Source organism: Macaca mulatta, chromosome 19 (assembly GCF_049350105.2).
Source record: "Macaca mulatta isolate MMU2019108-1 chromosome 19, T2T-MMU8v2.0, whole genome shotgun sequence".
Classification (NCBI taxonomy): Eukaryota; Metazoa; Chordata; class Mammalia; order Primates; family Cercopithecidae; genus Macaca; species Macaca mulatta.
Window position 1 is genome coordinate 18,378,983 of NC_133424.1, and position 26,552 is coordinate 18,405,534.

Consider the following 26,552-nt stretch of genomic DNA (forward strand, 5'->3'; position numbering starts at 1 on the left):
CTGAGCTGAGACTTGAACCCAGAGACCAGAACCTCCAGAGGCCAAAGTCCTCCTGGGTCCCCCAGAGAAGGGCCCTGAGATGACAGCTCCTTGGTCCTCATGGTAGCATGACCCCCCTCAGTAGACTTTCTCCCACACCCAACCTTGGTTTATGAATGAAGCGGTAAATGAATAAAGGAATAAATGAATGAGGCACTTATCATGTACCAAGCTTTTGTTACCAGGTCCCAGTTATTCCTCTGAGGCAGGGTCTATTTTATCCTTGTTTACAGATGGGGAAACTGAGGCCCAGGGAGGAGCAAAGTCTTCCCCAAGTATGTACCCACTCAGGACTTGAGCTCTGAATGTCTCCCACCCAGCTTAGCCCAAGAGTGGGGTTCAGTGGTGCCCACCCCCTAAGGCTCTAGAGAAAGGAGGTAGGCCCATATGCCAGTTCAGGGTTGGTAAAGCCGGATAAGTTTTCTTTACGGGTCCCCTGAAACCCTGAAAGTGAACCCCAGTCCTGCATGAAAGTGAGCTCCCCATAGCTCAACGTATTCAAGCACAATGCGGCTTTGAGTGCTGAAGCAGGCTGTGCAGCCTTGGATAAGTGACATGCCCTCTCTAAGCCTCAATTTCTCCACCTGTCAACAGCAGTGACAGCTGTGATCAGGGGATCACAGTGCATGGGGATGGCTGAGTGCATGGGGATGGGGAGGCATTTGGGAGCCCTCCCCAATACCACCCCCTGCAGCCACCCAGGTAGCCTGTCCCGGCCTGTCTGTCCCAGTCCAGGGCGGAAAGGGTGCGAGTCCTGCCCGCCCCTAGGTCTGGAGGCGGAGTCGCGGTGACCTGGGAGCCCAATAAATCTGCAGTCCACAATCACGAGCTGCTCCCTAAGCCCCAAGGCGACCTCCAGCTGTCAGCGCTGAGCACAGCACCCAGGGAGAGGGACAGACAGCTGGCTGCATGGGACAGCGGAACCCAGAGTGAGAGGCGAGGTGGCCAGACAGACAGCAGGGGCAGACGCGGAGACAGAGCAGGGATAGGGAGGCGGACACGGACATCGACAACCCGTAGATTCTTAACCCAGGGAGCCCCGGCCCCTCTCGCCGCTTCCCACCCCAGACGGAGCAGGGACAGGCTGCCGAGCATCCTCCTACCCGTCCGTCCGGTCCTGCCTCCTCGGCTTCTGCCAGCTTCCCCGGCTTGAACGCACAGGGCGTCCGAGGACGCGCTGGGCCTCTGCACCCGCCCTCATGAAGGCCGTGGAGACCGGGGAACGGCCCACCTTCGGAGCCTGGGACTATGGGGTCTTTGCCCTCATGCTCCTGGTGTCCACTGGCATTGGGCTGTGGGTCGGGCTGGCTCGGGGCGGGCAGCGCAGCGCTGAGGACTTCTTCACCGGGGGCCGGCGCCTGGCGGCCCTGCCCGTGGGCCTGTCGTTGTCCGCCAGCTTCATGTCGGCGGTGCAGGTGCTAGGCGTGCCGTCGGAGGCCTATCGCTACGGCCTCAAGTTCCTCTGGATGTGCCTGGGCCAGCTTCTGAACTCGGTCCTCACCGCGCTGCTCTTCATGCCCGTCTTCTACCGCCTGGGCCTCACCAGCACCTACGAGGTACCGGACAGAGGCCCAGGGGCAGGACCCGCCCCACTGGCAGTGCTGGGACCCGGTGCGGGGGAGGCGCTGGGGCTTTGAGCCGCTGTGCAGGAGGAAGCGAATGGCACCTCGGTGCTTTAACGGAAGGGGCCCCTAGGCAGACACGTGGGGAGGTTTCTAGGAAAAGGCCCCAGGCGCCCGGAGAGGGGCAGGAGGGAGGAAGAGAAAGCCTGGCGTCCTGCTTCTTCGGTGGAAGCGCGCGAGGGGCGGGGCCCGGCTCCACCAGGTGTGTACTTATGTGTGGACACACACCTGCCTCCCACCTGCCCGGGCGTGGAGACCCACGTTTGCGCGATAGAGGGGAGTGCTGACGGCTCCAGGGTTCGAAACCTGGCTTCACTGCTTTCTTCTATCTTGGACAAGGGGCGTGCCTCTGTTTGGGTTTCCCAGCTGTCAAATGGGCGAATTACAGGACCTCCCTTCAGGGGAGAGGGTAAAGGGATTAAAATCGTGGCTCACGCCTGTAATCCCGGCACCTTGGGAGGCCAAGGCCGGCGAATCATTTGAGGTCAGGAGTTCGAGACCAGCCTGGCCAACATGGTGAAACCCCGTCCCTACTAAAAATACAAAAATTAGCCGGATGTGGTGGTGGGCACCTGTAATCCCAGCTACTCGGGAGGCTGAGACAGGAGAACTGCTTGAACCCGGGAGGTTGCAGTGAGCCGATATCGCTCCATGCACTCCAGCCTGGGCGACAGAGCTAGACTCTTCTCTCAAAGGAAAAAAAAAAAAAAAAAAAAATTGTGGCAGGGCGCGGTGGCTCACGCCTGTAATCCCAGCACTTTGGGAGGCCGAGGTGGGTGGATCACGAGGTCAGGAGTTCAAGACCAGCCTGGCTAACATGGTGAAACCCCGTCTCTACTAAAAAGACAAAAATGAGCCGAGCGTGGTTGCGCGCGCCTGTAATCCTAGCTACTCAGGAGGCTGGGGCAGGAGAATTGCTTGAACCTGGGAGGTGGAGGTTGCAGTGAGCCGAGATCGTGCCACTGCACCCCAGCCTGGGCGACAGAGCGAGACTTCGTCTCAAAAAAAAAAAAAAAAAAAAAAAAAATTGTGACAGGTGTATCCTAGGCGGCCAACACCATTGGCCCCGGGCACTGTCTACACTGTGCGCTTGCGGGCCACGTTGGTGTCCGCTGAGCGGTGGCTGTTCCAGGAGCCCGCGCCCGTCAGGCGCAAGTGGGAGGGCGCGTGCACAAGCATGGACCAGTCCTCCAGGTCCACGGGGTACGCACAGGCACGGGATGGCACCTGTAAACGCGTGTGTGCGTGTGACGGGGCCCCCACGTGCAAGAATCTGGCGAGCGCGGTTGGCTTCCGGAGGAACGGGCCCACCTAGAGAGCAAGCGAGGGACCCCAGAGGCCTCAGCTCCCGGCTAGGGACTGTCCAGGTGACCTCGAGTCCCTCCTTGCAGTATCTGGAGATGCGCTTCAGCCGCGCGGTGCGGCTCTGCGGGACGTTGCAGTACATTGTAGCCACGGTGAGTGGCCTCGGCCCCGCCCTCCGCGCAGGGTCCCGCGAGCGCCAGCCTTCACTAGCCCCGCCTCAACCATTCAAGACCCCGCGCAGACCCCGCCCCACGCTCCCATTCTGACTCCGCCCCCACCAGTCCCGTCCCATCCACACCTAGCCTGACCCCGCCTCCACTCTGCGAGACCCGGCTTATCTGCCCCGCCCATATGCTGGGACCACCCTTCTCCCTCCTCTCCCCATCCCCAACTCGCCCAGACACCCTCCCCGTTCACCCGCTCCACACTCTGTCTACAGATGCTGTACACTGGCATCGTGATCTACGCACCGGCCCTCATCCTGAACCAAGGTGTGACTCTGGGAGATCAGGGGAGGGTGTCTGGGAGGAGAAAGGGAGGGAGAGGAGGACCCAAGACGCTGGGAACTAAGTTTGTGCCCCGCCCAGGGGCCTAACAGAGGGACCTCTTTTTGCATAGTGACCGGGCTGGACATCTGGGCGTCACTCCTATCTACCGGAATTATCTGCACCTTCTACACAGCTGTGGTGAGTGGCCCTGGGAACCTACTCCACACGGGGGATCGGGCCCACTGTGTCACTTGTGGGGAGACTCTGGGCTTGCCCCTTTCTCCCGAGGAAGCCTCTGTCCCAGCTGGGACCCAGTGTCCTCATCTTTATAGTGAAAAGTGAGCTGAAAAGCTTATTGCTGAGAATGTAGAGGTATAGTAGCTTCAGGCGTGGCTGGATCAAGGCACTCTGACCTCGTCCTCTGGGTCCCTCCCCCAGGCCCCATCAGCTCCAGGCTTCCACCTCTTCTGGCTTCCCGTCCAGCAGGAAGTGAGCTCCTGCTTCATCCTGGGGCTGGCTGAGGTCCAAGGGAGGGTTACCTTTGGCTGGCTCAGGTCTGACCTTGATAGTGATATTGTCATTATAGTGATAATAATAGTAATGGCGGCAGGGCGCAATGGCTCATATCTGTAATCCCAGCACTTTGGGAAGCAGAGGCAGGCTGATCACCTGAGGTCAGGAGTTCAAGACCAGCCTGGCCAACACGGTGTAGTAGCACTTCTACTAAAAATACAAAAATTAGGTGGGCGCAGTGGCACATGCCTGTAATCTTAGCCTCTCAGAAGGCTGGGGCAGGAAAATCGCTTGAACCCGGGAGGCGGGGGTTGCGGTTCGCGGAGATTGCACCATTGCGCTCCAGCCTGGGCAATAGAGCGAGACTCCGTCTCAAAAAAGTAAAATAATAATAATAGTAATGGCAGCAGTCACTCACTGACGCTCATATATATCATGTCATGTTCCAAATCTTTTTCACTTATTAACTTGTTTAATTCCACTGAGCACAGTGGCTCATACCTGTAATCCCAGCACTTTGAGATGCCAAAGTGGGAGGATCACTTGAGGCCAAGGGTTCGAGACCAGCTTAGGCAACATAGTGAGACCCCCCCCCCATCTCTACAAAAAAAATTTTTTTTAATTAATCGGGCATGTGGTGGTACCTGCTGTAGTTCCAGCTACTCTGCAGGCTGAGGCAGGAGGATCACTTGAGCCTAAGAGTTTCAGGTTGCAGTGTGCTGCCATCACACCACTGCACTCCAGCCTGGGCAATAGAGAGAAACCCTTTCTTTAAAAATAAAATAACTTACTTAATTCTTACAACAACACAGTAAGAAGGTATTATTATTAATCCCACTTTAGAGATGAGGAAACTGAGGCATAGAAAGGCATCAGTTCCAGGCACCACTGAAGGCCAGGTAGGGTTAGCCACGGCCAGGTCCCCCATCTAACTGCCCCTCTCCCTCTCTCTGTCCCATGCTGCAGGGCGGCATGAAGGCTGTGGTCTGGACTGATGTGTTCCAGGTCGTGGTGATGCTAAGTGGTTTCTGGGTTGTCCTGGCCCGAGGTGTCATGCTTGTGGGTGGGCCCCGCCAGGTGCTCACCCTGGCCCAGAACCACTCCCGGATCAACATGATGGAGTGAGTGAAAATGCAGAGGATACTGCAGCAGGATGGGGCTGGGACCAGCGTGGTGGCTCACGCTTGTAATCCCAGCACTTTGGGAGGCCGAGGCAGTCAAAGCACTTGAGCTCAGGAGTTCGAGACCAGCCTGGGCAACATGGTGAAACCCCATCTCTACAAAAATACAAAAATTAGCTGTGTGTGGTGGTGTGCACCTGTGGTCCCAGGTAGTCGGGAGGCTGAGGCTGGAGGGTTGCTTGAGCCCAGTAGGCCGAGGCTGCCGCGAGCTGAGATCACACTACCGCACTCCAGCCTGGATGACGGAGCTAGACTCTGTCTCGGAAAAAAAAAAAAAAAAAGCAGGGGGGCGGCTGGGCGCGGTGGCTCACGCCTGTAATCCCAGCACTTTGGGAGGCCAAAGTGGGGGGATCACCTGAGGTCAGGAGTTTGAGACCAGCATGACCGACATGGAGAAACCCCGTCTCTACTAAAAAGTACAAAATTAAGCTGGGCGCGGTGGCTCACATCTGTAATCCCAGCACTTTGGAAGGCCAAGGTGGGCAGATCACGAGGTCAAGAGATCAAGACCATCCTGGCCAACCTGGTGAAACTCCATTTCTACTAAAAATACAAAAATTAGCCGGGCATGCTGGTGGGCGCCTGTAATCCCAGCTACTCAGGAGGCTGAGGCAGGAGAATTGCTTGAACCTGGGAGACGGAGGTTGCAGTGAGCCGAGATGGTGCCACTGCACTCCAGCCTGGTGACAGAGAGAGACTCGGTCTCAAAAAAAAAAAAAACCAAAAAAATTAGCAGGGCATGGTGGTGCATGCCTGTAATTCCAGCTGCTCGGGAGGCTGAGGCAGGAGAATCACTTGAACCCAGGAGGTGGAGGTTGCGGTGAGCTGAGATCACGCCATTGCACTCCAGCCTGGATGACAAGAGTGAAACTCCATCTTAAAAAAAAAAAAGAGAGAGAATGCAGCTGGCCTCCATTTGTGCCCTGGGATGGTAGAAATCAGTCAATGCCTCCTGCTCCAGGAGGTCCTTGCTGCTCTCTGCTCCTCCCCTCAGATCAGACTGGGAGCTAAAGCAGCTCTGAACTCTCAGCTGGGCAAAGAAAGAATGGTTTTTGAGTGCATAGATAGATGACTCAGTAAACAAATACATGAGGCCGGGCGCGGTGGCTCAAGCCTGTAATCCCAGCACTTTGGGAGGCCGAGACGGGCGAATCACGAGGTCAGGAGATTGAGACCATCCTGGCTAACACGGCAAAACCCCGTCTCTACTAAAAAATACAAAAAATTAGCTAGGCGAGGTGGCGGGCGCCTGTAGTCCCAGCTACTTGCGAGGCTGAGGCAGGAGAATGGCGTAAACCCCGGAGGGGGAGCTTGCAGTGAGCTGAGATCTGGCCACTGCACTCCAGCCTGGGCGACAGAGCGAGACTCTGTCTCAAAAAAAAAACCAACCAAAAAACAAATACATGAATTTTCAATCTGGCAAATTCCTATGCATACATCAAACCCACTCCATTTATTTTTTTATTTATTTTTAATTTAATTAATTAAATTTTTTGTTGTTTTGAGATGGAGTCTTGTTCCGTCACCCAGGCTGGAGTGCAGTGGCGCGATCTCAGCTCACTGCAACCTCCACCTCCTGGGTTGAAGTGATTCTCCTGCCTCAGCCTCCCAAGTAGCTGGGATTACAGGCACCCGCCATTATTCTCAGGTGATCCATCCGCCTTGGCCTCCCAAAGTGCTGGGATTACAGGCATGAGCCACCGCGCCCGGCCAACAAAACCCACTACAAATATCCCCTATAAGGTCCAGAAGTGCTGTCTGGGGCCCTTGGGAGGGTGAAGTCAGCGTGACATCTCCACGTGACTAACTTGCCCTGTCCCCACCCAGCTTTAACCCTGACCCGAGGAGCCGCTATACATTCTGGACTTTCATGGTGGGTGGCACGTTGGTGTGGCTCTCCATGTATGGCGTGAACCAGGCGCAGGTACAGCGCTACGTGGCTTGTCGCACAGAGAAGCAGGCCAAGCTGTGAGTGTTTGGGGGGAGCAAGGTGGGGGTGTCTGGGACACGCTGTCCCCTCCACCAGCCTGAGGCTGTCCCCTAAGCCTTAGGCCACCTCTTCCCCCAGGGCCCTGCTCATCAACCAGGTGGGCCTGTTCCTGATCGTGTCCAGCGCTGCCTGCTGTGGCATCGTCATGTTCGTATTCTACACTGACTGCGACCCTCTCCTACTGGGGCGCATCTCTGCCCCAGATCAGGTGAGTCCCACCCAGGCTCCTGGTTGGCTCTGCACTCCCTCACTACCTTGGTGGGACTGAGGTCAAAGAGCATTTCTAGCAGAATGAATGGCCTGTGCAAAGGCCAAGAAGCAGGAAAGCGCTCAGAGGAGGCCAGGCGCAGCGGTTCACGCCTATAATCCCAACACTTTGGGAGGCCGAGGCAGGTGGATCACCTGAGGTCAGGAGTTTGAGACCAGTCTGGCCAACATGGTAAAACCCCATCTCTATTAAAAATACATAAATTAGCTGGGCGTGGTGGCACACACCTGTAGTCCCAGCTACTCAGGAGGCTGAGGCAGAAGAATCGCTTGAACTCAGGAGGCGGAGGTTGCAATGAGGGGAGATCGCACCACTGCACTCCAGCTTGGGTGACAGAGTGAGACTCTGTCTCAAAAAATAAAAATAAAAAATAAGGCCGGGCGCGGTGGCTCAAGCCTGTAATCCCAGCACTTTGGGAGGCCAAGACGGGCGGATCACGAGGTCAGGAGATCGAGACCATCCTGGCTAACACGGTGAAACCCCGTCTCTACTAAAAAATACAAAAAACTAGCCGGGTGAGGTGGCGGGCGTCTGTAGTCCCAGCTACTTGGGAGGCTGAGGCAGGAGAATGGCGTGAACCCGGGAGGCGGAGCTTGCAGTGAGCTGAGATCTGGCCACTGCACTCCAGCCTGGGCGACAGAGCGAGACTCCGTCTCAAAAAAAAAAAAAAAATAAAAAATAAAAAAAATAAAAAATTAAAAAATAAAAAATAAAAGAGCTCAGAGGAGGATCTGTGAGGAGTGGGGAAGGTGAGTCTGGGAGGCAATGGACCGCCCTCAGTGGGTGTGAGCAGGAGAGGGCCACATTCAGATCCAGAGTTCCAGAGAGTTCCAAAGATCCCCTGCGAGATGCTCAGGAGGAGATGAAACCATGATGCAGGCTGGGAGTGGTGGCTTTGGAGGCCTTTGGAGGCCGAGATGGGCAGATCACTTGAGGATAGGAGTTCGAAACCAACCTGGCCAACATGGTGAAACCCCCTCTCCACTAATACAAAAATTAACCAGACCTGGTTAATTTTTGCCTGTAATCCCAGCTACTCGGGAGGCTGAGGCAAGAGAATAGCTTGAACCCACGAGGTGGAGGTTGCAATGAGCAGAGATCGCACCATTGCACTCCAGCCTGGGTGACAGAGACTCCATCTCAAACAATAACAACAACAACAACAACAAAACAAAACAAAACAAAAACAAAACAAGGCCGGGTGCAGTGGCTCACACCTGTAATCTCAGCACTTTGGGAGGCTGAGGCGGGGGGATCACCTGAGGTCGGGAATCGGAGACCAGCCTGACCAACATGGAAACACCCTGTCCCTACTGAAAAATACAAAATTAGCTGGGCATGGTGGCGCATGCCTGTAATCCCGGCTACTCAGAAGGCTGCGGCAGGAGAATCGCTTGAACCCGGGAGGCGGAGGTTGTGGTGAGCCGAGATGGCGCCATTGCACTCCAGCCTGGGCAACAAGAAAGAAACTCTGTCTCAAACAAAAAACAAAACAAAACAAAACAAACCCACAAAAACAAAAACTGTGATCCAGCAGGAACGAATCATGTTGGTTATAATAATAATGGCCAGCTCTGGTCTCCCACGTCCCAAGTGTCTACTCTGTGCCCCTTGCTGTTCCTTTCACCAACAGTTAGTTTCCCATCTAATCTTTCTTCTGAGAAAGGCAGGGCGGTCACGGCTCCCACTTTACAGATGAGGAAACTGAGGCTCGGGGGGGAAGTAACTGCCTGAGGTCAATGGGCAAGTCGGTGGGGGAAGTGCCAGGACCCATGCCTAGGTCACACCCCAAGTAGAGTTTTGACCATGGGGTTCAGAGTTAGCAGAGGGTACCGGGGACCACCCCATCTGCACTCCTCCCTGGAGATCAGATCCGGGACTGCTGGACTGTGTAACTTCAGGGAGGGACTGTGCCTCTCGGCCTCACAGTCTTCATCAGTAAAACGGGGATGACACAGGTCCCTGCTTCACAGGGATCCCAGGGCTCAGCACACAGTGGGGCTCAGGGACAATTCTCAGGTTCGTGCAGTTGATCAATAAACACACATTACAGCCTGAGGAACATAGGAAGACCCCATCTTTAAACAATTTTTTTTTTTTTTTTTTTTTTGAGACGGAGTCTCGCTCAGTCGCCCAGGCTGGGGTGCAGTGGCCGGATCTCAGCTCACTGCAAGCTCCACCTCCCGGGTTCACGCCATTCTCCTGCCTCAGCCTCCCATGTAGCTGGGACTACAGGTGCCCGCCACCGCGCCCGGCTAAGTTTTGTATTTTTAGTAGAGACGGGGTTTCACCGTGTTAGTCAGGATGGTCTCGATCTCCTGACCTCGTGATCCGCCCATCTCGGCCTCCCAAAGTGCTGGGATTACAGGCGTGAGCCACCGCGCCCGGCCTTTTTTTTTTTTTTTTTCTTTTGAGAGTCTGGCTCTGTTGTGCAGGCTGGAGTGCAGTGTCACAATCTCCGCTTACCTCTGCCTCTCGGATTCAGGCGATTCTCCTGCCTCAGTCTCCCAAGTAGCTGGGACTATAGGTGTGAACCACCACACCAGCTCCACCACACCCACCTTAATTCTGTGTTTTGGGTAGAGATGAGGTTTCACCGTGTTGGCCAGGCTGGTCTTGAACTCCTGAGCTCAAGTGATCCACCCGCCTCAGCCTCCCAAAGTGTTGGGATTATAGGCGTGAGCCACTGTGCCCGGCCAGACCCCTATCTTTACACAAAAATTAAAAAAAATTAGCCAGGCATGGTGGCGCACACCTGTGGTCTCAGCTACTGGGTGGCTGAGGCAGGAGGATCGCTGGAGCCCAGGAGTTCTAGGCTGCAGTGAGCCACAATCGTGACACTGCACTCCAGCCTGGGCGACAGAGCAAGATCTTGTCTCAAAACAAAACAAAACAAAACAAAACAAAAACCACAAACAAAAACTAAATGCATATTAAGGCCGGGCGCGGTGGCTCAAGCCTGTAATCCCAGCACTTTGGGAGGCCGAGGCGGGCGGATCACAAGGTCAGGAGATCGAGACCACGGTGAAACCCCGTCTCTACTAAAAATACAAAAAATTAGCCGTGCGCGGTGGCGGGCGCCTGTAGTCCCAGCTACTCAGGAGGCTGAGGCAGGAGAATGGCGTGAACCCGGGAGGCGGAGCTTGCAGTGAGCCGAGATCGCGCCACTGCACTCCAGCCTGGGCAACAGCGTGAGACTCCGTCTCAAAAAAAAAAAAAAAAAAAAAAAAGCATATTAAATGCTGACTGTGAACCCCGTCTGTCCTGGGTGCTGGGGACGTGCAGCATCAGGACAGATAGAAGCCCCTGCCCTCGGGGTGCTGCTGTCTGGGAGACTGACCCCCAGTTCTCCCCAGTACATGCCTCTGCTGGTGCTGGACATCTTCGAAGATCTGCCTGGAGTCCCTGGGCTCTTCCTGGCCTGTGCTTATAGTGGCACCCTCAGGTGAGCACCCCCGCTTGTTCATGGAATGTTATTTCAGCCCCTGGGAGCCTCCTCATCCCGACCTGCCATCCCCCTGGGGCATGGAATGTTCTGGACCTGTCCATCATTCCCAGTTCCTGCTTGATCCCTAGAAGACAGCTCAGGGAGGTGCTGGCAGAGAGCATGCCCTGGGCACAGGGACCCCAACTGCAGGGGTTTACCTTCTTATCACCTGTCATGGCCACGCCTGACTCTCCTCTCTTCTTCTTCCTTCTTTCCTTCCTTCCTCCCCCAGACAAATATTTATTGAACATCTACCATGTGGCAAGCACTGTTGTTCTTTTTTTTTTTCCAGATGGAGTCTTGCTCTGTTACCTAGGGTGGAGTGCAGTGGTGCGATCTTGGCTCACTGCAAATTCCGCCTTCTGGGTTCAAGCGATTCTCCTGCCTCAGCCTCCCAAGTAGCTGGGATCACAGGGGCACGCCACCATGGCCGGCTAATTTTTGTATTTTTAGTAGAGATAGGGTTTTGCCATTTTGGCCAGGCTGGTCTCGAACTCCTGACCTCAGGTGATCCACATGCCTTGGCCTCCCAAAGTGCTGGAATTGCAAGCGTGAGCCACTATGCCCAGCCCAGGTGCTGTTGTTCTAAACCCTGGGGCACAGCCATGACCAAGCAGTCCCCTACTCCTGCCTTCCAAGGCCACACACTCAGGTGGTTTCCACTCTTCTGGGACTTCTGGTCACATGCTTTCACTGTCCCTTTTGCAAATCTCCCACATGTGACTATAGTCCCTCTGGAACCAGAACCTGCCTGTCTGTCCCACCTGCCCTTGGTCACAGGTGTCCTTGCTCCTGTGGGGATGTCTCAGGTCTTCGGGGAGGGGAGGGGTGGATATCTCCTTCACTTTTGCAGGACTGGGTTACCCCCACCTCTGCCCTCAGGCTGGGTGAGGTCTGGCAGGCCAGATGGTGTGGATGGTCTCTCCATATGGCCTGAGGACCCCCCACCGCCTTCCTCACACAGCACAGCATCCACCAGCATCAATGCCATGGCTGCAGTCACTGTGGAAGACCTCATCAAACCTCGGCTACAGAACCTGGCACCCAGGAAACTCGTGATTATCTCCAAGGGGCTCTGTGAGTTTCAGGGAGACCTGGGTGGGAGGCCAGGGCAGTCCCTCCCCATTGACCATGCCACCCCCGTTCACTACAGCACTCATCTACGGATCGGCCTGTCTCACTGTGGCGGCTCTGTCCTCGCTGCTTGGAGGAGGTGTCCTCCAGGTGAGACCCCACCTGCCCCCTGCCCTGGTCTCCCTGAGAGGCGGAGGCATCTTTCCCATTGAACTGAGGCTCAAAGAGGTCACATGTGGCCACGGCAGAACTCCTTTTTTTTTTTTTCTTTTTTTTTTTTAGGCGGAGTCTCGCTCTGTCGCCCCGGCTGGAGTGCAGTGGCGCCATCTCGGCTCACTGCAAGCTCCGCCTCCTGGGTTCACGCTATTCTCCTGCCTCAGCCTCCTGAGTAGCTGGGCCTACAGGCGCCCGGCACCACGCTGGCATTTTTTTGTATTTTTAGTAGAGATGGGGTTTCACCGTGTTAGCCAGGATGGTCTCGATCTCCTGACCTCAAGTGATCCACCCGCCTCTACCTCCCAAAGTGCTGGGATTACAGGTGTGAGCCACCATGACTGGTCTGGCTAATTTTTTGTTTGTTTGTTTGTTTGTTTGTTTGTTTGTTTGTTTGTTTTTTTTGAGACGGAGTCTCGCTCTGTCGCCCAGGCTGGAGTGCAGTGGCGCAATCTCGGCTCACTGCAAGCCCCGCCTCCCGGGTTCACGCCATTCTCCTGCCTCAGCCTCCCGAGTAGCTGGGACTACAGGCGCCCGCCCCTGCGCCCGGCTAATTTTTTCTATTTTTAGTAGAGACGGGGTTTCACCATGGTCTCGATCTCCTGACCTTGTGATCCGCCCACCTCGGCCTCCCAAAGTGCTGGGATTACAGGCGTGAGCCACCACGCCCGGCCTGTTTTTGTTTTTTGAGACGGAGTCTCGCTCTGTCGCCCAGGCTGGAGTGCAGTGGCGCGATCTCGGCTCACTGCAAGCTCCGCCTCCTGGGTTTACGCCATTCTCCTGCCTCAGCCTCCTGAGTAGCTGGGACTACAGGCGCCCGCCACCGCGCCCGGCTAATTTTTTGTATTTTTAGGAGAGACGGGGTTTCACCGTGGTCTCGATCTCCTGACCTTGTGATCCGCCCGCCTCGGCCTCCCAAAGTGCTGGGATTACAGGCGTGAGCCACCACGCCCGGCCTTTTTTTTTTTTTTTGAGATGGAGTTTCACTCTTGTTGCCCAGGCTGGAGTGCAATGGCACAATCTCGGCTCATTACAACCTCCACCTCCCGGATTCAAGCAGTTCTCCTGCTTCAGCCTCCCTAGTAGCTGGGATTACAGGCATGCACTACCACGCCCGGCTATTTTGTATTTTTAGTAGAGATGTGGCTTCTCCACGTTGGTCAGGCTGGTCTTGAACTCCCTACCCGAGGTGATCTGCCCGCCTCGGCCTCCTGAAGTGCTGGGATTACAAGCGTGAGCCACTGCGCCCAGTCTGGCTTGGCTAATTTTAAAACTTTTTTTAGAGACAGGGTCTCGCTTCGTGCCTAGGCTGGTCTTGAACTCCTGGCCTCAAGCAATCACCCATCTCACCCTTCCAAGGCGCTGAGATTAAGAACTAGGTTCTATTTGATGCCAGAGGCCATCAGGGGACTTTTTTGCAGCTGGCTGGCTTGGGGCAGAGGAATTGGGAAGTGGGGGGTGGCGACCTTACGGAGGTTGCAGTGAGCCCAGATCGTGCCACTGCACTCCAACCTGGGCAGCAAAGTGAGACTCTGTCTAAAAAACAAAAAGAAGAAAAAAGGGCCTCCCTGGCTTGAGGGTGGGACTGCCACCCACAGGAGAAAATCAGTATCTTTGCCTCCAACCCAGGGGAGAGAGGCAGGAACGGGGGGTGGGGGGTCCTCTTCCCTTTAGGGAAACTGAGACACAGAGGAGTCCTTGAGCCCCACAGTGGCGTTCCTGAGGTCTCGCTTTCCCAGCGGGTAAACTGAGGCCCGGAGGGGTGGGAGGGCTCCGCCTTCAGCCCCACTTCCACCTACTCTCCCAGGGCTCCTTCACAGTCATGGGAGTCATCAGCGGCCCCCTCCTTGGAGCGTTCGTCTTGGGAATGTTCCTGCCAGCCTGCAACACCCCGGTGAGTGGGGGCGGGGGCGAGGGGCGGGGCGGGGGCGGGGCCAGACAGGCCCCTCCCCTTCCCTGACGCCGGCTCTGCCCCCAGGGAGTCCTCTCCGGACTGGGCGCCGGCTTGGCGCTGTCGTTGTGGGTGGCCTTGGGCGCCACACTGTACCCACCCAGCGAGCAGACCATGAGGGTCCTGCCGTCGTCGGCTGCCCGCTGCTTGGCTCTCTCAGTCAACGCCTCTGGCCTGCTGGACATGGCTCTCCTCCCTGCTAACGACTCCAGCAGGGCCCCCAGGTGAGCCGACTTGGGGTGGGAGGGACCCGATCCCGGGATGGTGTGATCTTGAAGGGAAACTTGCTTGCCCTGAACTCTGCCTAAGAAGCCTGATTAGTAAAATGCATTCCTGGTGGAGGGAATGGTAGGTGCAAAGGCCCTGAGGCCACAATCAGGCTAGTCCCAGTCCAACTGCACTGAGGTTAGGGTGCATTTAATGGGAGGAGAGATGGGTGGGAGATATGGTGCAGCCAGAGGAAGCTAGTACTTTTTTTGTTTTGTTTTTCTGAGACAGAGTCTCGCTCTGTTGTCCAGGCTGGAGTGCAGTGGTGCAGTCTCAGCTCACTGCAGCTTCAAACTCTTAGGTTAAAGCAATCCTCCCAGCTTGAGGGCAGCCCAGAATTTGGTTTGATTCCAATTTTTATTGAGATAAATTAGCCATATAAAAGTGGCATTTAGGCCAGGTGGGCGCAGTGGCTCACACCTGTAATCCCAGCACTTTGGGAGGCCGAGGCAGGTGGATCACCTGAGGTCAGGAGTTCAAGACCAGCTTGATCAACATGGGAAAACCCTGTCTCTACTAAAAATACAAAACTTAGCCAAGCATGGTGGCAGGCGCCTGTAATCCCAGCTACTCAGGAGGCTGAGGCAGGAGAATTGCTTGAACCCAGGAGGTGGAGGTTGCAGTGAGCTGAGATCGTACCACTGCATTCCAGCCTGGGCAACAAAAATGAAACTCCATCTCAAATAAATAAATAAATAAAAATGGCATTTAGTATATTTGTGCAACCATCACCACTATCTAACTCAAGAACGTTTTCTTTTTTTTTTTTTTTTCTAATTTTGTATTTTTAGTAGAGACGGGATTTCACCATGTTGGCCGGGCTGGTCTCGAACTCTTGACCTCAGGTGATCCCCCCACCTCAGCCTCCCAAAGTGCTGGGATTACGGGTGTGAGCCACCGTGCCTGGCCCCAAAAACATTTTATTTTCTTTTCTTTCTTTCTTTTTTTTTTTCTGAGACAGGGTCTTGCTCTGTTGCCCAGGCTGCAGTCCAGTAGCGCGATCATAGCTCACTGCTGCCTCAACCTCCTGGGCTCAAGGAATCTTCCTACCTCAGCCCCCCCTAGTTGCTGGGACCGCAGGCACACACCGTCATGTCCTACTAGTTTTTATTTTTATTTTTTGTAGAGACAGGATCTGACTATGTTGCCCAGGCTGGTCTGGAATTCCTGGGCTCAAGTGATCTGCCCGCCTAAGCCTGGCAAAGTGCTGGGATTACAGGTGTGAGCACCCAGCCAACCAAGAACATTTTCTGTTTTGTTTCTTTCTTTTTTTTTTTTTTTTTGGTTTTTGGGTGGGTTTTTTTGCTTTTTGGTTTTTTGGAGACAGGGTCTCACTCTAACACCCAGGCTGGAGTGCAATGGCACAATCACAGCTCACTGCACCTTTGACCTCCAGACTCCAATGATCCTCCAGCCTCAGCCTCCCAAGTAGCTGGGACTACAGGCATGCACCACCATGCCAGGCTAAATTTTTTGTATTTTTTATAGAGATGAGTTTTTGCCATGTTGCCCAGTCTCAAACTACTGGGCTCAAGTTATCTGCCTGCCTCTGCCTCCCAAAGTGCTGGGATTACAGGTGTGAGGTACTGTGCCCGGCCACAAGAACATTTTTTTATCATTCCAGAAACAAGCCCTGTCCCCATCAGCAGTCACTTCCCACTTCCCCCGTTTCCCCAGCTCCTGGCAAGCACGAATCCACTTTCTGTTTCTATGAATTTGCCTGTTCTGGGCATTTCATGTAAATGGAATCATAAAATATGCGACCTTTTGTGTCTTAGCATAATACATATATATTTTTTGAGACAGTTTCACTTTGTCGCCCAGGCTGGAGTGCAGTGGCGTGATCTCGGCTCACTGCAACCTCCTCCCATGTTCAATCTATTCTCCTGTCTTGGCCTCTTGAGTAGCTGGGGTCACAGGTGTATGCCACCACGCTTGGGTAATTTTTGTATTTTTAGTAGAGATGGAGTTTCACCATATTGATCAGGCTGGTCTTGAACTCCTGACCTCAGGAGATCCACACAGCTTGACCTTCCAAAGTGCTGGGATTACAGCAGAGTACAGTGGAGCCACTGCACTCCAGTCTGGGTAAGAGAGTTGAGACTCCACCAAAAACAAACAAACAAGCAAACAAAAAAACCCAAAAACGTGAACAAGTTTTGGTATGGACATATGTTTTAATTTCTCTCGGTATATACCTATGAGTGGAATTGCTGGGTCATATTGTAATTCTTTATTTAACTTTTTTTTTTTTTTTTTTTTTGAGATGGAGTCTTGCTCTGTCACCCAGGCTGGAGTGCAGTGGTGTGATCTCGGCTCACCGCAACCTCCGCCTCCTGGGTTCAAGCAATTCTCCTGCTTCAGCCTCCCAAGTAGCTGGGATTACAGGTGTGCGCCACCACACCTGGCTAATTTTTATATTTTTAGTAGAGAAGGGGTTTCACCATGTTGGTCAGGGTGGTCTCAAACCCCTGACCTCAGATGATCCACCTGCCTCGGCCTCCCAGAGTGTTAGGATTACAGGCCTGAGCCACCACGCCCGGCCTATGTTTAACTTTTTGAGGAACTACCAGACTGTTTTCCACAGCGGCCACATCATTTTACATTCCCACCAGCAACATATGAGGATTCTAACTTCTCCACGTCCTCGCCAATACTCATTATTCTCCATCCTAGTGGGTGTGAAGTGATACCTCACTGTGGTTTTGATTTGCATTTCCCTGATGAATAATGATGTTGAGCATCTTTTCATGTGCTTATTGGCCATTTGTGTATCTTCTTTGGAGAAATGTCTATTCAAACCCTTTGCCCATCCAGCCTGGGTAACATAGAAAGACCCCATCTCTATAAAAATGAAAATGAAAACAGCTGGGCATGGTGGTGCACACTTGTAGTCCTAGCTACTTGGGAGGTTGAGGCAAAGAGGATCGCTTGAGCCTGGGAGGCCAAGGCTGCAGTGAGGCATGATCCCACCACTGCACTCCATCCTGGGCAACAGAGCAAGACCCTGTCCCAAATTAAACAAAAACAAAAGCAAAAACACCCTTTGCCCATTTTTAAATTGGGTGATTTGTCTTTTTATTGTTGAGTTATAATTTACATATTTTTGTATCTTTATATATTCTGGGTACAAGCCCCTGATCAGATGTATAATTTGCATGTGATATTTTCTCCCATTCTGTAGGTTGTCTTCATTCTCTCGATGGCATCCTTTGATGCACGGAAGTTTTTAATTCTTTTTTTGGGGGGTGGGGATGGAGTCTCACTCTGTCACCCAGGCTGGAGTGCAGTGGTGCGATTTCAGCTCACTGCAAACTCCACCTCCCAGGTTCAAGGGATTCTCCCACCTCAGCCTCCTGAGTAGCTGTGACTACAGGTGCACACCACCATGCCAGGCTAATTTTTGTGTTTTTAGTAGAGATGGGGTTTCACCAAGTTAGCCAGCCTGGTTTCAAACTCCTGACCTCAGCCTGCCTCAGCCTCACAAAGTGCTAGGATTACAGGCATGAGCCACCACCATGCCTCATTAATTTTTGATGAAGTCCATTTGATTTATTTTTTCTCTGGTGGCTTTTGCTTTTGGTGTCATATCTAAGAAACAATTACTGTCATGAAGATTCCCACCTGTGTTTTCTTCTGAGAGTTTAATTTGGTTTGATTTTGAAGGTGACAGGAAGCCCTAGAGAGTGATGGGCAGCAGCAGGTGATCTGAGCTACATTTTAGTAATGCGCTCTCTGACTGCGTGTGGAGGATGTCCAGGGTGGGCATAGGATACCTGGAGGGAAGGAGCGTTGCCTACTGCACAGGTCTGGACAGACAGTAGTGGAGGTCTGTGCTAGGTCATGGCAGTTGGGGGAAGGAAGTAAGGAGTGAGGTGGGAACAGCTTTTGAGCACAGGCAGGGGATAAAAGAGGAGGTTCAAGTCTGTCTGTCCCAACCTGCAGCTCAGGAATGGACGCCAGCCGACCCGCCTTAGCTGACAGCTTCTATGCCATTTCCTATCTCTATTATGGTGCCCTGGGCACGCTGACCACTGTGCTGTGCGGAGCCCTCATCAGCTGCCTGACAGGTAGGTAAACGGAGCCTGTGGCCTTAGAGGTCACCCCATTCATCTCTCTGTGTCAAGGCTCCACCCAGAAGGGAGGGGAGAAAGGACGCTCCCATTGGCCGAGCTACCACTGCCTGTTGTACACATTTGCACATAATTATTATTATTATCATCATCATCATCATTTTTAAGATAGAGTCTCACTCTGTCACCCAGGCTGGAGTGCAGTGGTGTGATCTCAGTTCACCGCAACCACCACCTCCCAGATTCAAGCGATTCTCATGTCTCAGCCTCCCGAGTAGCTGGGATTACAAGGGTGCGCCACCATGCCTGGCTAATTTTGCATTTTTAGTAGAGATGGAGTTTCACCATGTGTCTTGAACTCGTGGGCTCAAGTGATCCACCCACCTTGGCCTTCCAAAGTTCTGGGATTACAGGTGTGAGCCACTGCACCTGGGCTGTACCTATTTTTTTAAAAGGAAAAAAAAAGTTTGTGAGGAAAAAAGAAGGGTATATGTGTATATATATACACACACACACACACACACTCTTTTATGTATATGTATACATAAAAGAAATTATGAATTTATATAAAAATTATGAATATATATATACATAAAATAAAGTGTGTGTGTATATATATGTGTGTGTGTATATATATAGTTCCTTTTAAAGAGACTGGGTCGGCTGGGTGCGGTGGCTCACACCTGTAATCCCAGCACTTTGGGAGGCTGAGGCGGGTAGATCACCTGAGGTCAGGAGTTCGAGACCAGCCCGGCCAACATGGTGAAACCCAGTCTCTACTAAAAATACAAAAAAAAAAAATTAGCTGGGCGTGGTGGCAGGAGCCTGTAACCCCAGTTACTTGGGAGGCTGAGGTAAGGGAATCGCTTGATCCGGAGAGGTGGAGGTTGCAGTGAGCCAAGATCGCATCACTGCACTCCAGCCTGGGCAAGAGAATGAGACTCCATCTAAGAAAGAAAGAAAGAGAGAAAGAGAGAAAGAAAAGAAAGAAAGAGAGAGAGAGAGAAAGGAAAGAAGGAAGGAAGGAAGGAAGGAAGAAAGAAAGAAAAAGAAAGAAAGAAAGAGAAAAAAAATAAAAGAAAAGAAAGAAAGAAAAGAGACGGGTCTCACTCTGTTACCCAGGCTGGAGTGCAGTGGCACGATCATGGCTCACTGCAACCTTGAACTCCTGAGCTGAAACAATCCTCCCACCTCATCCTCCCAAGTAGCTGAGACTACAGGTGTGCGCCAACGTAACCAGCTCACATTTACACCCTTTAAAGCTATGTCGCTTTCTTGACAACCCTGCACCTCTCAGAGCTTGCCCTATTTTGCAGAGACAGAAACTGAGGCATCGCCTGCAACTCCTCTCCCCCGTAAGATTAAGTCCTCAGTAGAGGATATGGGATGGGGCGGGTGGCGCTATCCCTGGTGCTGAAATATCTTTTAAAGCTGCCGGTGACTCTGCACTTGTCAGGAAATTCTAAATTCCACGGAAAAGTAGAAGGAGACAAAGAGGGGAAAATCAGTAGTGATAACAGTACCTGCTCACACTTCTTGAGTCTCAGACTTCACATTCATCAGGCCTTTATCGAGTCCTCCTCTGTGCTGGGCACTATTTTAGGCACTGGGGATGCAGCAGTGAATGGAACCGTGTGCTGAACCCTCCCAGCCATCCATTAATGTCTTTGTTTTGTTTTTGTTTTTGTTTTTGTTTTTGTTTTTGTTTTTGTTTTTTTTGAGACGGAGTCTCGCTCTGTCGCCCAGGCTGGAGTGCAGTGGCGCGATCTCGGCTCACTGCAAGCTCCGCCTCCCGGGTTCACGCCATTCTCCTGCCTCAGCCTCCCGAGTAGCTGGGACTACAGGCGCCCACAACCGCGCCCGGCTAATTTTTTGTATTTTTAGTAGAGACGGGGTTTCACCGTGGTCTCGATCTCCTGACCTTGTGATCCGCCCGCCTCGGCCTCCCAAAGTGCTGGGATTACAGGCGTGAGCCACCGCGCCCGGCCTGTTTTGTTTTTTGAAATGGAGTTTCACTCTGGTCGCCCAGGCTGGAGTGCAATAGTGCGATGTTGGCTCACTGCAACCTCTGACTCCCAGGTTCAAGCAATTCTCCTACCTCAGTCTCCTGAGTGGCTGGGATTACAGGCACCCACCCCTACGCCTGACTAATTTTAGTATTTTTAGTAGAAATGGGGTTTCACCATGTTGGCCAGGCTAGTCTCGAACTCCTGACATCAAGTGATCCCCTGCCTCGGCCTTCCAAAGTGCTGGGATTACAGGCGTGAGCCACCATACCCAACCTCCATTGATGTTTTTGTTTTGTTTTGTTTTGTTTTGTTTTGTTTTGTTTTAGAAACAGGGTCTTGCTCTGTCACCAAGCTGGAGTGCAGTGGCACAATGACGGCTCACTGCAGCCTTGACCTCTTGGGCTCAAACGATCCTCCTGCCTGAGCCTCCCAAGTAGCTGAGACTAGAGGCACGCGCCACCATGCCTGGCTAATTTTGTAATATTTTGTAGAGATGGGGTCTCACTATGTTGCCTAGGCTGGTCTCCAACTACTGGGCAACTCCAAGCAATTCTATCGCCTTAGACTCCCAAAGTATGATTATAAGCATGAGCCACCATGCCTGGCCTCACTGATATTTTATTACAACCTCACTGAATAGATGAGGAAACTGAGGCTCAGAGACTTGCCAGGGTCCCTCAGTGAGACTGGAGCCTGTTAGACTTCATAGTCCAGGGATCTTCTTTCTCTTTCCCAGGGCCTGGTCTCCAACCCCCATGACCCCTTCATTAAATACCTGGATTTCTCCATTTCTTCCCGCCTCTCAGGCCCCACCAAACGCAGCACGCTGGCCCCGGGATTGTTGTGGTGGGACCTCGCACGGCAGACAGCATCAGTGGCCCCCAAGGAAGAAGTGGCCATCCTGGATGACAACTTGGTCAAGGTCAGTCTTAGGCTGAGTTCCCAGATCTAGAGGCAGCCACGTGGCTTTGGGACATGACCATAGCTCAGGGGAGGGACATGGTACATCAGCACCTTTCTCCATCTCTTGTTATATCCAGTCAAAAGACTCTGTTGGGAGCTGATTCATCCTCAACAGTTTTTATTATCTCCCTTCACAAGGACTGAACGGAGTTTAATACTATTCCTTTTTGTTTGTTTGCTTGTTTTTTGAGACAGAGTCTCACTCTGTTGCCCAGGCTGGAGTGCAGTGGTGCAATCTTGGCTCACTGCAACCTCCACATCCTGAGTTCAAGCGATTCTCCTACCTCAGCCTCCTGAGTAGCTGGTACTACAAGCACATGCTACCGCGCCCAGCTAATTTTTGTGTTTTTAGTAGAGACGGAGTTTCACCATGTTGCCCAGTCTGGTCTCGAACTCCTGACCTCAAATGATCCACCCACCTTGGACTCCCAAAGTGCTGGGATGACAGGCGTGAGCCACCAAGCCCAGCCTCATCTTCAAGTTTTTATTATCTCCCTTCATAAGGACTGAACAAAGTTGAATACTATTCCTTTTTGTCGTTATCTGTTCTTACAGTGACTTCTAATCTTTGGCAGGTGAAACTGGTGTGCCGTTAGGGTATTGATGTAAAGTCTCTTCTTAAAATAAAATTACTTAATTCAAAAGTGAGTCAACTTGGGGGAAAACTCTTACATAAGAAACACAACAGATGGTAGACCGATTTTGGCTAAAACCGCGTGGTTGCTTTGTGAATTCCCAGAGTTTGGAAAATGCTGTCCCTGGGGGACCTGATCCCATGCCTACCCCTGTTTTGGAATCCCTGTTACATTCTCTCATTTACTGAGAACCTGCTGTGTACCCAGTCCTGCTCTGGGCTATGGTCAGAGGCCCCCACCCCACCCTCATCTAGCAGGGGCAGGTGAAAACTAAAAAGAGAAACATGTAGGGTCTGTCTCAGCATGTGATAAGCATTCAAAAGATAATACAACCAGATGCTGTCAGGCTGGGCACGGTAGCTCACGCCTGTAATCCAAGCACTTCGGGAGGTTGAGGTGGGAAGATTGCTTGAGGCCAGGAGTTCCAGACCAGCCTGTCGAACATGGCTAAACCCGGTTTCTACTAAAAACACAAAAATTAGCCGGGCATGGTGGCGTGTGCCTGTAATCCCAGCTACTTGGGAGGCTGAGGCAGGAGAACTGAGCACTTGAACCCGGGAGGTAGAGCTTGTAGTGAGCTGAGATCATGCCACTGTATTCCAGCCTGGGTGACAGAGCAAGACTTTGTCAAAAAAGAAGGAAGGAAGAGAGGGAGGGAGGGAGGGAGGGAGGGAGGGAGGAAGGAAGGAAGGAAGGAACGAGAAGGAAGGAAAGGAAAGAAAGAAGGAAGGAAGGAAAAAGAAGGAAGGAAAGGAAAGAAAGAGCCCGGTGTGGCGCCTCACCTCTGTAATCCCAGCACTTTGGGAGGCCGAGGCAGGTGGATCACCTGAGGTCAGGAGTTTGAGACCAGCCTGGCCAACATGGTGAAACCCCATCTCTACTAAAAATACAGAAAAATTAGCCGGGTGTGGTGGTAGGTGCCTGTGATTCCAGCTACTCGGAAGGCTGAGGCAGGAGAATTGATTGAACCCGGGAGGCAGAGGTTGCAGTGAGCAGAGATCGTGCCATTGTACTCCAGCCTGGGCAACAAGAGCCAGATACTGTCAGAAAGAAAGAAAAGACAGACGAGAGAGAGAGAGAGAGAGAGAGAGAGAGAGAGAGAGAGAGAGAGAACGTAAGAGAGCAAGCAAGCAAACAAAAAAGAAAAACATGTAGGGTCTCAGCATGATAAACATTCAAAGGATAATAAAACCGGATGCTGTGATGGGGAGCAACTTTAGCCAGGGAAGTCGGGGGTGGCCTCTTGGGAGAGATGACATTGATTAACCCTGAGTTAGGAGAAGGAACCAGCCACAGACAGGAACAGCTTTGACTGAGAAGGGGATTGGGAGGGGAGGGGTTTAGCTGAAGGGGTTTAAAACTCCCTCCAGCTGCCCTAGAGAAGTATTTATCTTTTCTTTATTCCTCTTTTCTTTTCTCTTCTTTCCTTTCTTTTTTTTTCTTTCTCTTTTTCTTTTAGTTTTTGTTCTTTATTATTTTATTTTTCTTTTTTTGTTGTCTTTGTTTTATTTGTGTTTTTTTTTTCTTTTTCTTTTTTTGAGAGAGGATCTCATTCTATTGCCCAGGCTGGAGCGCAGTGGAATGGCCATGGCTCACTGCAGCCCCAACCTCCATGGCCTGAAAAATTCTCCTGTCTTTCAACCTCCTGAGTAGCTGGGATTACGGGCGTGCACCACCAAGCCTGGTTAATTTTTTTTATTTTTGGTAGAGATGGGGTTTTGCCATGTTGGCCAGGCCGGTCTTAAACTCCTGGGTTCAAGTGATCTGCCCGCCTCGGCCTCCCAAAATGCTAGGATTACAGGGGTGAGCCACCGTGCCTGGCCAGAAATGTTTATTTTTTTGAAGGTGAATGAGCAGAGAAGCAGAGAGAGGAGGGAGGAACTATAGCAGGCATCTGAGAAAGCGTTGATGGCCTGGGCTGTAGGTGACATGTGAGTGGGAAAGAGAAGCACATGGAAATTTTGGAGGCAGAGGGGGCAGGACTGGCCTGTGCACTGAACAAGGGGATAGTGTGCAATTCTGTGCATGCCCCGTCCCGCCAGGTCCACAAGTGGCCCCATCTGGGAGGTGAGCTGATACGTAACAGGATGGGGACAGGGTCTCTGATGGGGTCTCTTTACCCCATTTTTCCCCAGGGTCCTGAAGAACTCCCTGCTGGAACCAAGAAGGCTCCTGGCTTCCTGCCCACCAACGAGGACCATCTGTTTTTCCTGGGGCAGAAGGAGCTGGAGGGGGCTGGCTCCTGGACCCCCTGTGGTAGACATGATGGTGGTCGAGACCAGCGGGAGACAAACCTCTGAGGACAGAGCCAGCTGCTGACTGATACCCTGGGATGGAACCTCAGGATGGGTCAATCCCAGACCATGGGCCCACGGCCTCGGGCTGCGATTGGCTGGATTGCCTTGTATGCAAATGAGTTCAGGACTACAAGACCCTACCCCATGGGGAGGCCCTGCCTCCAGGAGGTCATTTTTTAAATCCAGCCCCTTTCTTCAACTGTTCCTAGTATTAGATGCTGCAGCTCCGACGGCTCCCCCAAAATAAGGCTGGGTTTTTCTCTCTTTCTCTTTTTATTTTTTTTGAGATGGAGTTCTGCTCTGTCACCTAGGCTGGAGTACAGTGGTGTGATCTCGGCTCACTGCAACCTCTGCCTCCCAGGCTCAAGTGATTTTCCTGCCTCAGCCTCTTGAGTAGCTGGGATTACAGGCGCCCACCACCATGCCCAGCTAACTTTTTGTATTTTTAGTAGAGATGGGGTTTCACCATATCGCCCAGGCTGGTCTCGAACTCCTGACCTCAAGTGATCCACTCACCTTGGCCTCTCAAAGTGCTGGGATTACAGGCATCAGCCACCATGCCCGGCCTACCATTTTTCTCAGTCTATAATAGAAAGATGTTGGCCGGGCGCGGTGGCTCAAGCCTGTAATCCCAGCACTTTGGGAGGCCGAGACGGGCAGATCACGAGGTCAGGAGATGGAGACCATCCTGGCTAACACGGTGAAACCCCGTCTCTACTGAAAAATACAAAAAACTAGCCAGGCGAGGTGGCGGGCGCCTGTAGTCCCAGCTACTCGGGAGGCTGAGGCAGGAGAATGGCGTAAACCCAGGAGGTGGAGCTTGCAGTGAGCTGAGATCCGGCCACTGCACTCCAGCCTGGGCGACAGAGTGAGACTCCGTCTCAAAAAAAAAAAAAAAAAAGAAAGAAAGATGTTGTTGGAATCCCCTCTGGACAACAGGACAACACAGGAAACTCCCAGATCTGACATCAGAATCTGAGAAAGACCCCAGCTCTTACCTGAAACGTGTTTAACCTTATTATTATTTTTGAAACAGAGTTTAGCTCTTGTCGCCCAGGCTGGAGTGCAATGATATGATCTTGGCTCACTGCAATCTCTGCCTCCCGGGTTCAAGCGATTCTCCTGCCTCAGCCTCCCAAATAGCTGGGATTATAGGTGCCTGCCACCACACCCACCTAATTTTTGTAGTTTTAGTAGAGACGGGGTTTCATCATATTGGTCAGGCTGGTCTCGAACTCCTGACCTCAGGTGATCCACCCGCCTTGGCCTCCCAAAGTGCTGGGATTACAGATGTGAGCCACCAGGCCCAGCCAGAGCCACTGTGCCTGGCCTGTGTTTAACCTTAGCAAGCATTTTGCAAGTCTTCAGGCCCAACTTCCTGTGCCCCATTTCACAGGCAGAGAAACTGAGGCTCGGAGAGGAGGGCAATGACTTGGCCAAGGATACAATAGTAATCCAGGCATTCACCAAGAGTTGAACACCAACTCTCCTTTCTTTGTTCTTTCTTTTCTTTTCTTTTTTTGAGACAGAGTCTCGCTCTGTCACCCAGGCTGGATGCAGTGGCGCAATTTGCTCACTGCAACCTCCGCCTCACGGGTTCAAGTGATTCTCCTGCCTCAGCAACCTGAGTACCTGGGATTACAGTGAGCGCCGCCACGCCCGGGTAATTTTTGTAATTTTGTGTTTTTGTAGAGACGGGGTTTTGCCATGTCAGCCAGGCTGGTCTCAAACTCCTGATCTCAGGTGATCCTCCTGCCTTGGCCTCCCAAAGGGCTGGGATTACAGGGGTGAGCCACTGTGCCCCGCCTCTTTCTTCTTTATTTTCTTCCTGGGATTGGAGAGGGGATAATTCAGACCCCACATGGCCTCCAACCTTGGCCCACACACCTGCCATGGCTCCCATCACCCTGAGCCTGCTGGCGTCCCCTCCTCACCTGACAATGGAGGCTCTCGAATTAGGTTGTGTCCCCTCAAAAGTCATGTCCACCCAGAACCTCAGACCTATTACTTGGAAATAGGGTCTTTGCAGGTGTAACTGGTTAAATTAAAAGAGGTCTTACTGGAGGAGGATGGATGAATCCAGTGACTGGTTCCTCATATGAAGTAGAGAAGAGATGCAGAGAAACAACTGAGGAAGATTCCACGTGGAGACAGAGGTAGAGGTTGGATCAATGCGT

At 52.5% G+C, this 26,552-nt stretch overlaps 2 protein-coding genes across 5 annotated transcripts in view; both read left to right on the plus strand.

Annotated features, from left to right (window-relative positions):
* Positions 1-26,552, plus strand: part of CCDC124 (coiled-coil domain containing 124) — a 166,795-nt gene that overhangs the window by 91,509 nt on the left and 48,734 nt on the right. The window lies entirely within an intron of this gene.
* Positions 870-26,552, plus strand: part of SLC5A5 (solute carrier family 5 member 5) — a 173,646-nt gene continuing 147,963 nt past the window's right edge. Inside the window, exons 1-15 of one of the 2 annotated variants that reach the window (XM_077978457.1) lie at positions 870-1,595; positions 3,053-3,118; positions 3,406-3,457; positions 3,585-3,652; positions 4,934-5,088; positions 6,976-7,116; positions 7,217-7,346; positions 10,763-10,851; positions 11,858-11,970; positions 12,047-12,117; positions 13,988-14,074; positions 14,159-14,355; positions 18,344-18,468; positions 21,287-21,402; positions 24,214-24,692. In XM_077978457.1, coding sequence (XP_077834583.1) covers positions 1,239-1,595; positions 3,053-3,118; positions 3,406-3,457; positions 3,585-3,652; positions 4,934-5,088; positions 6,976-7,116; positions 7,217-7,346; positions 10,763-10,851; positions 11,858-11,970; positions 12,047-12,117; positions 13,988-14,074; positions 14,159-14,355; positions 18,344-18,468; positions 21,287-21,402; positions 24,214-24,378 — 1,932 coding nt within the window. In that variant the 5' untranslated portion in view covers positions 870-1,238 and the 3' untranslated portion in view covers positions 24,379-24,692. Of the gene's footprint in view, positions 1,596-3,052; positions 3,119-3,405; positions 3,458-3,584; positions 3,653-4,933; positions 5,089-6,975; positions 7,117-7,216; positions 7,347-10,762; positions 10,852-11,857; positions 11,971-12,046; positions 12,118-13,987; positions 14,075-14,158; positions 14,356-18,343; positions 18,469-21,286; positions 21,403-24,213; positions 24,694-26,552 lie in introns of those variants that run through there. The other variant, XM_077978459.1, reaches the window with a different exon arrangement.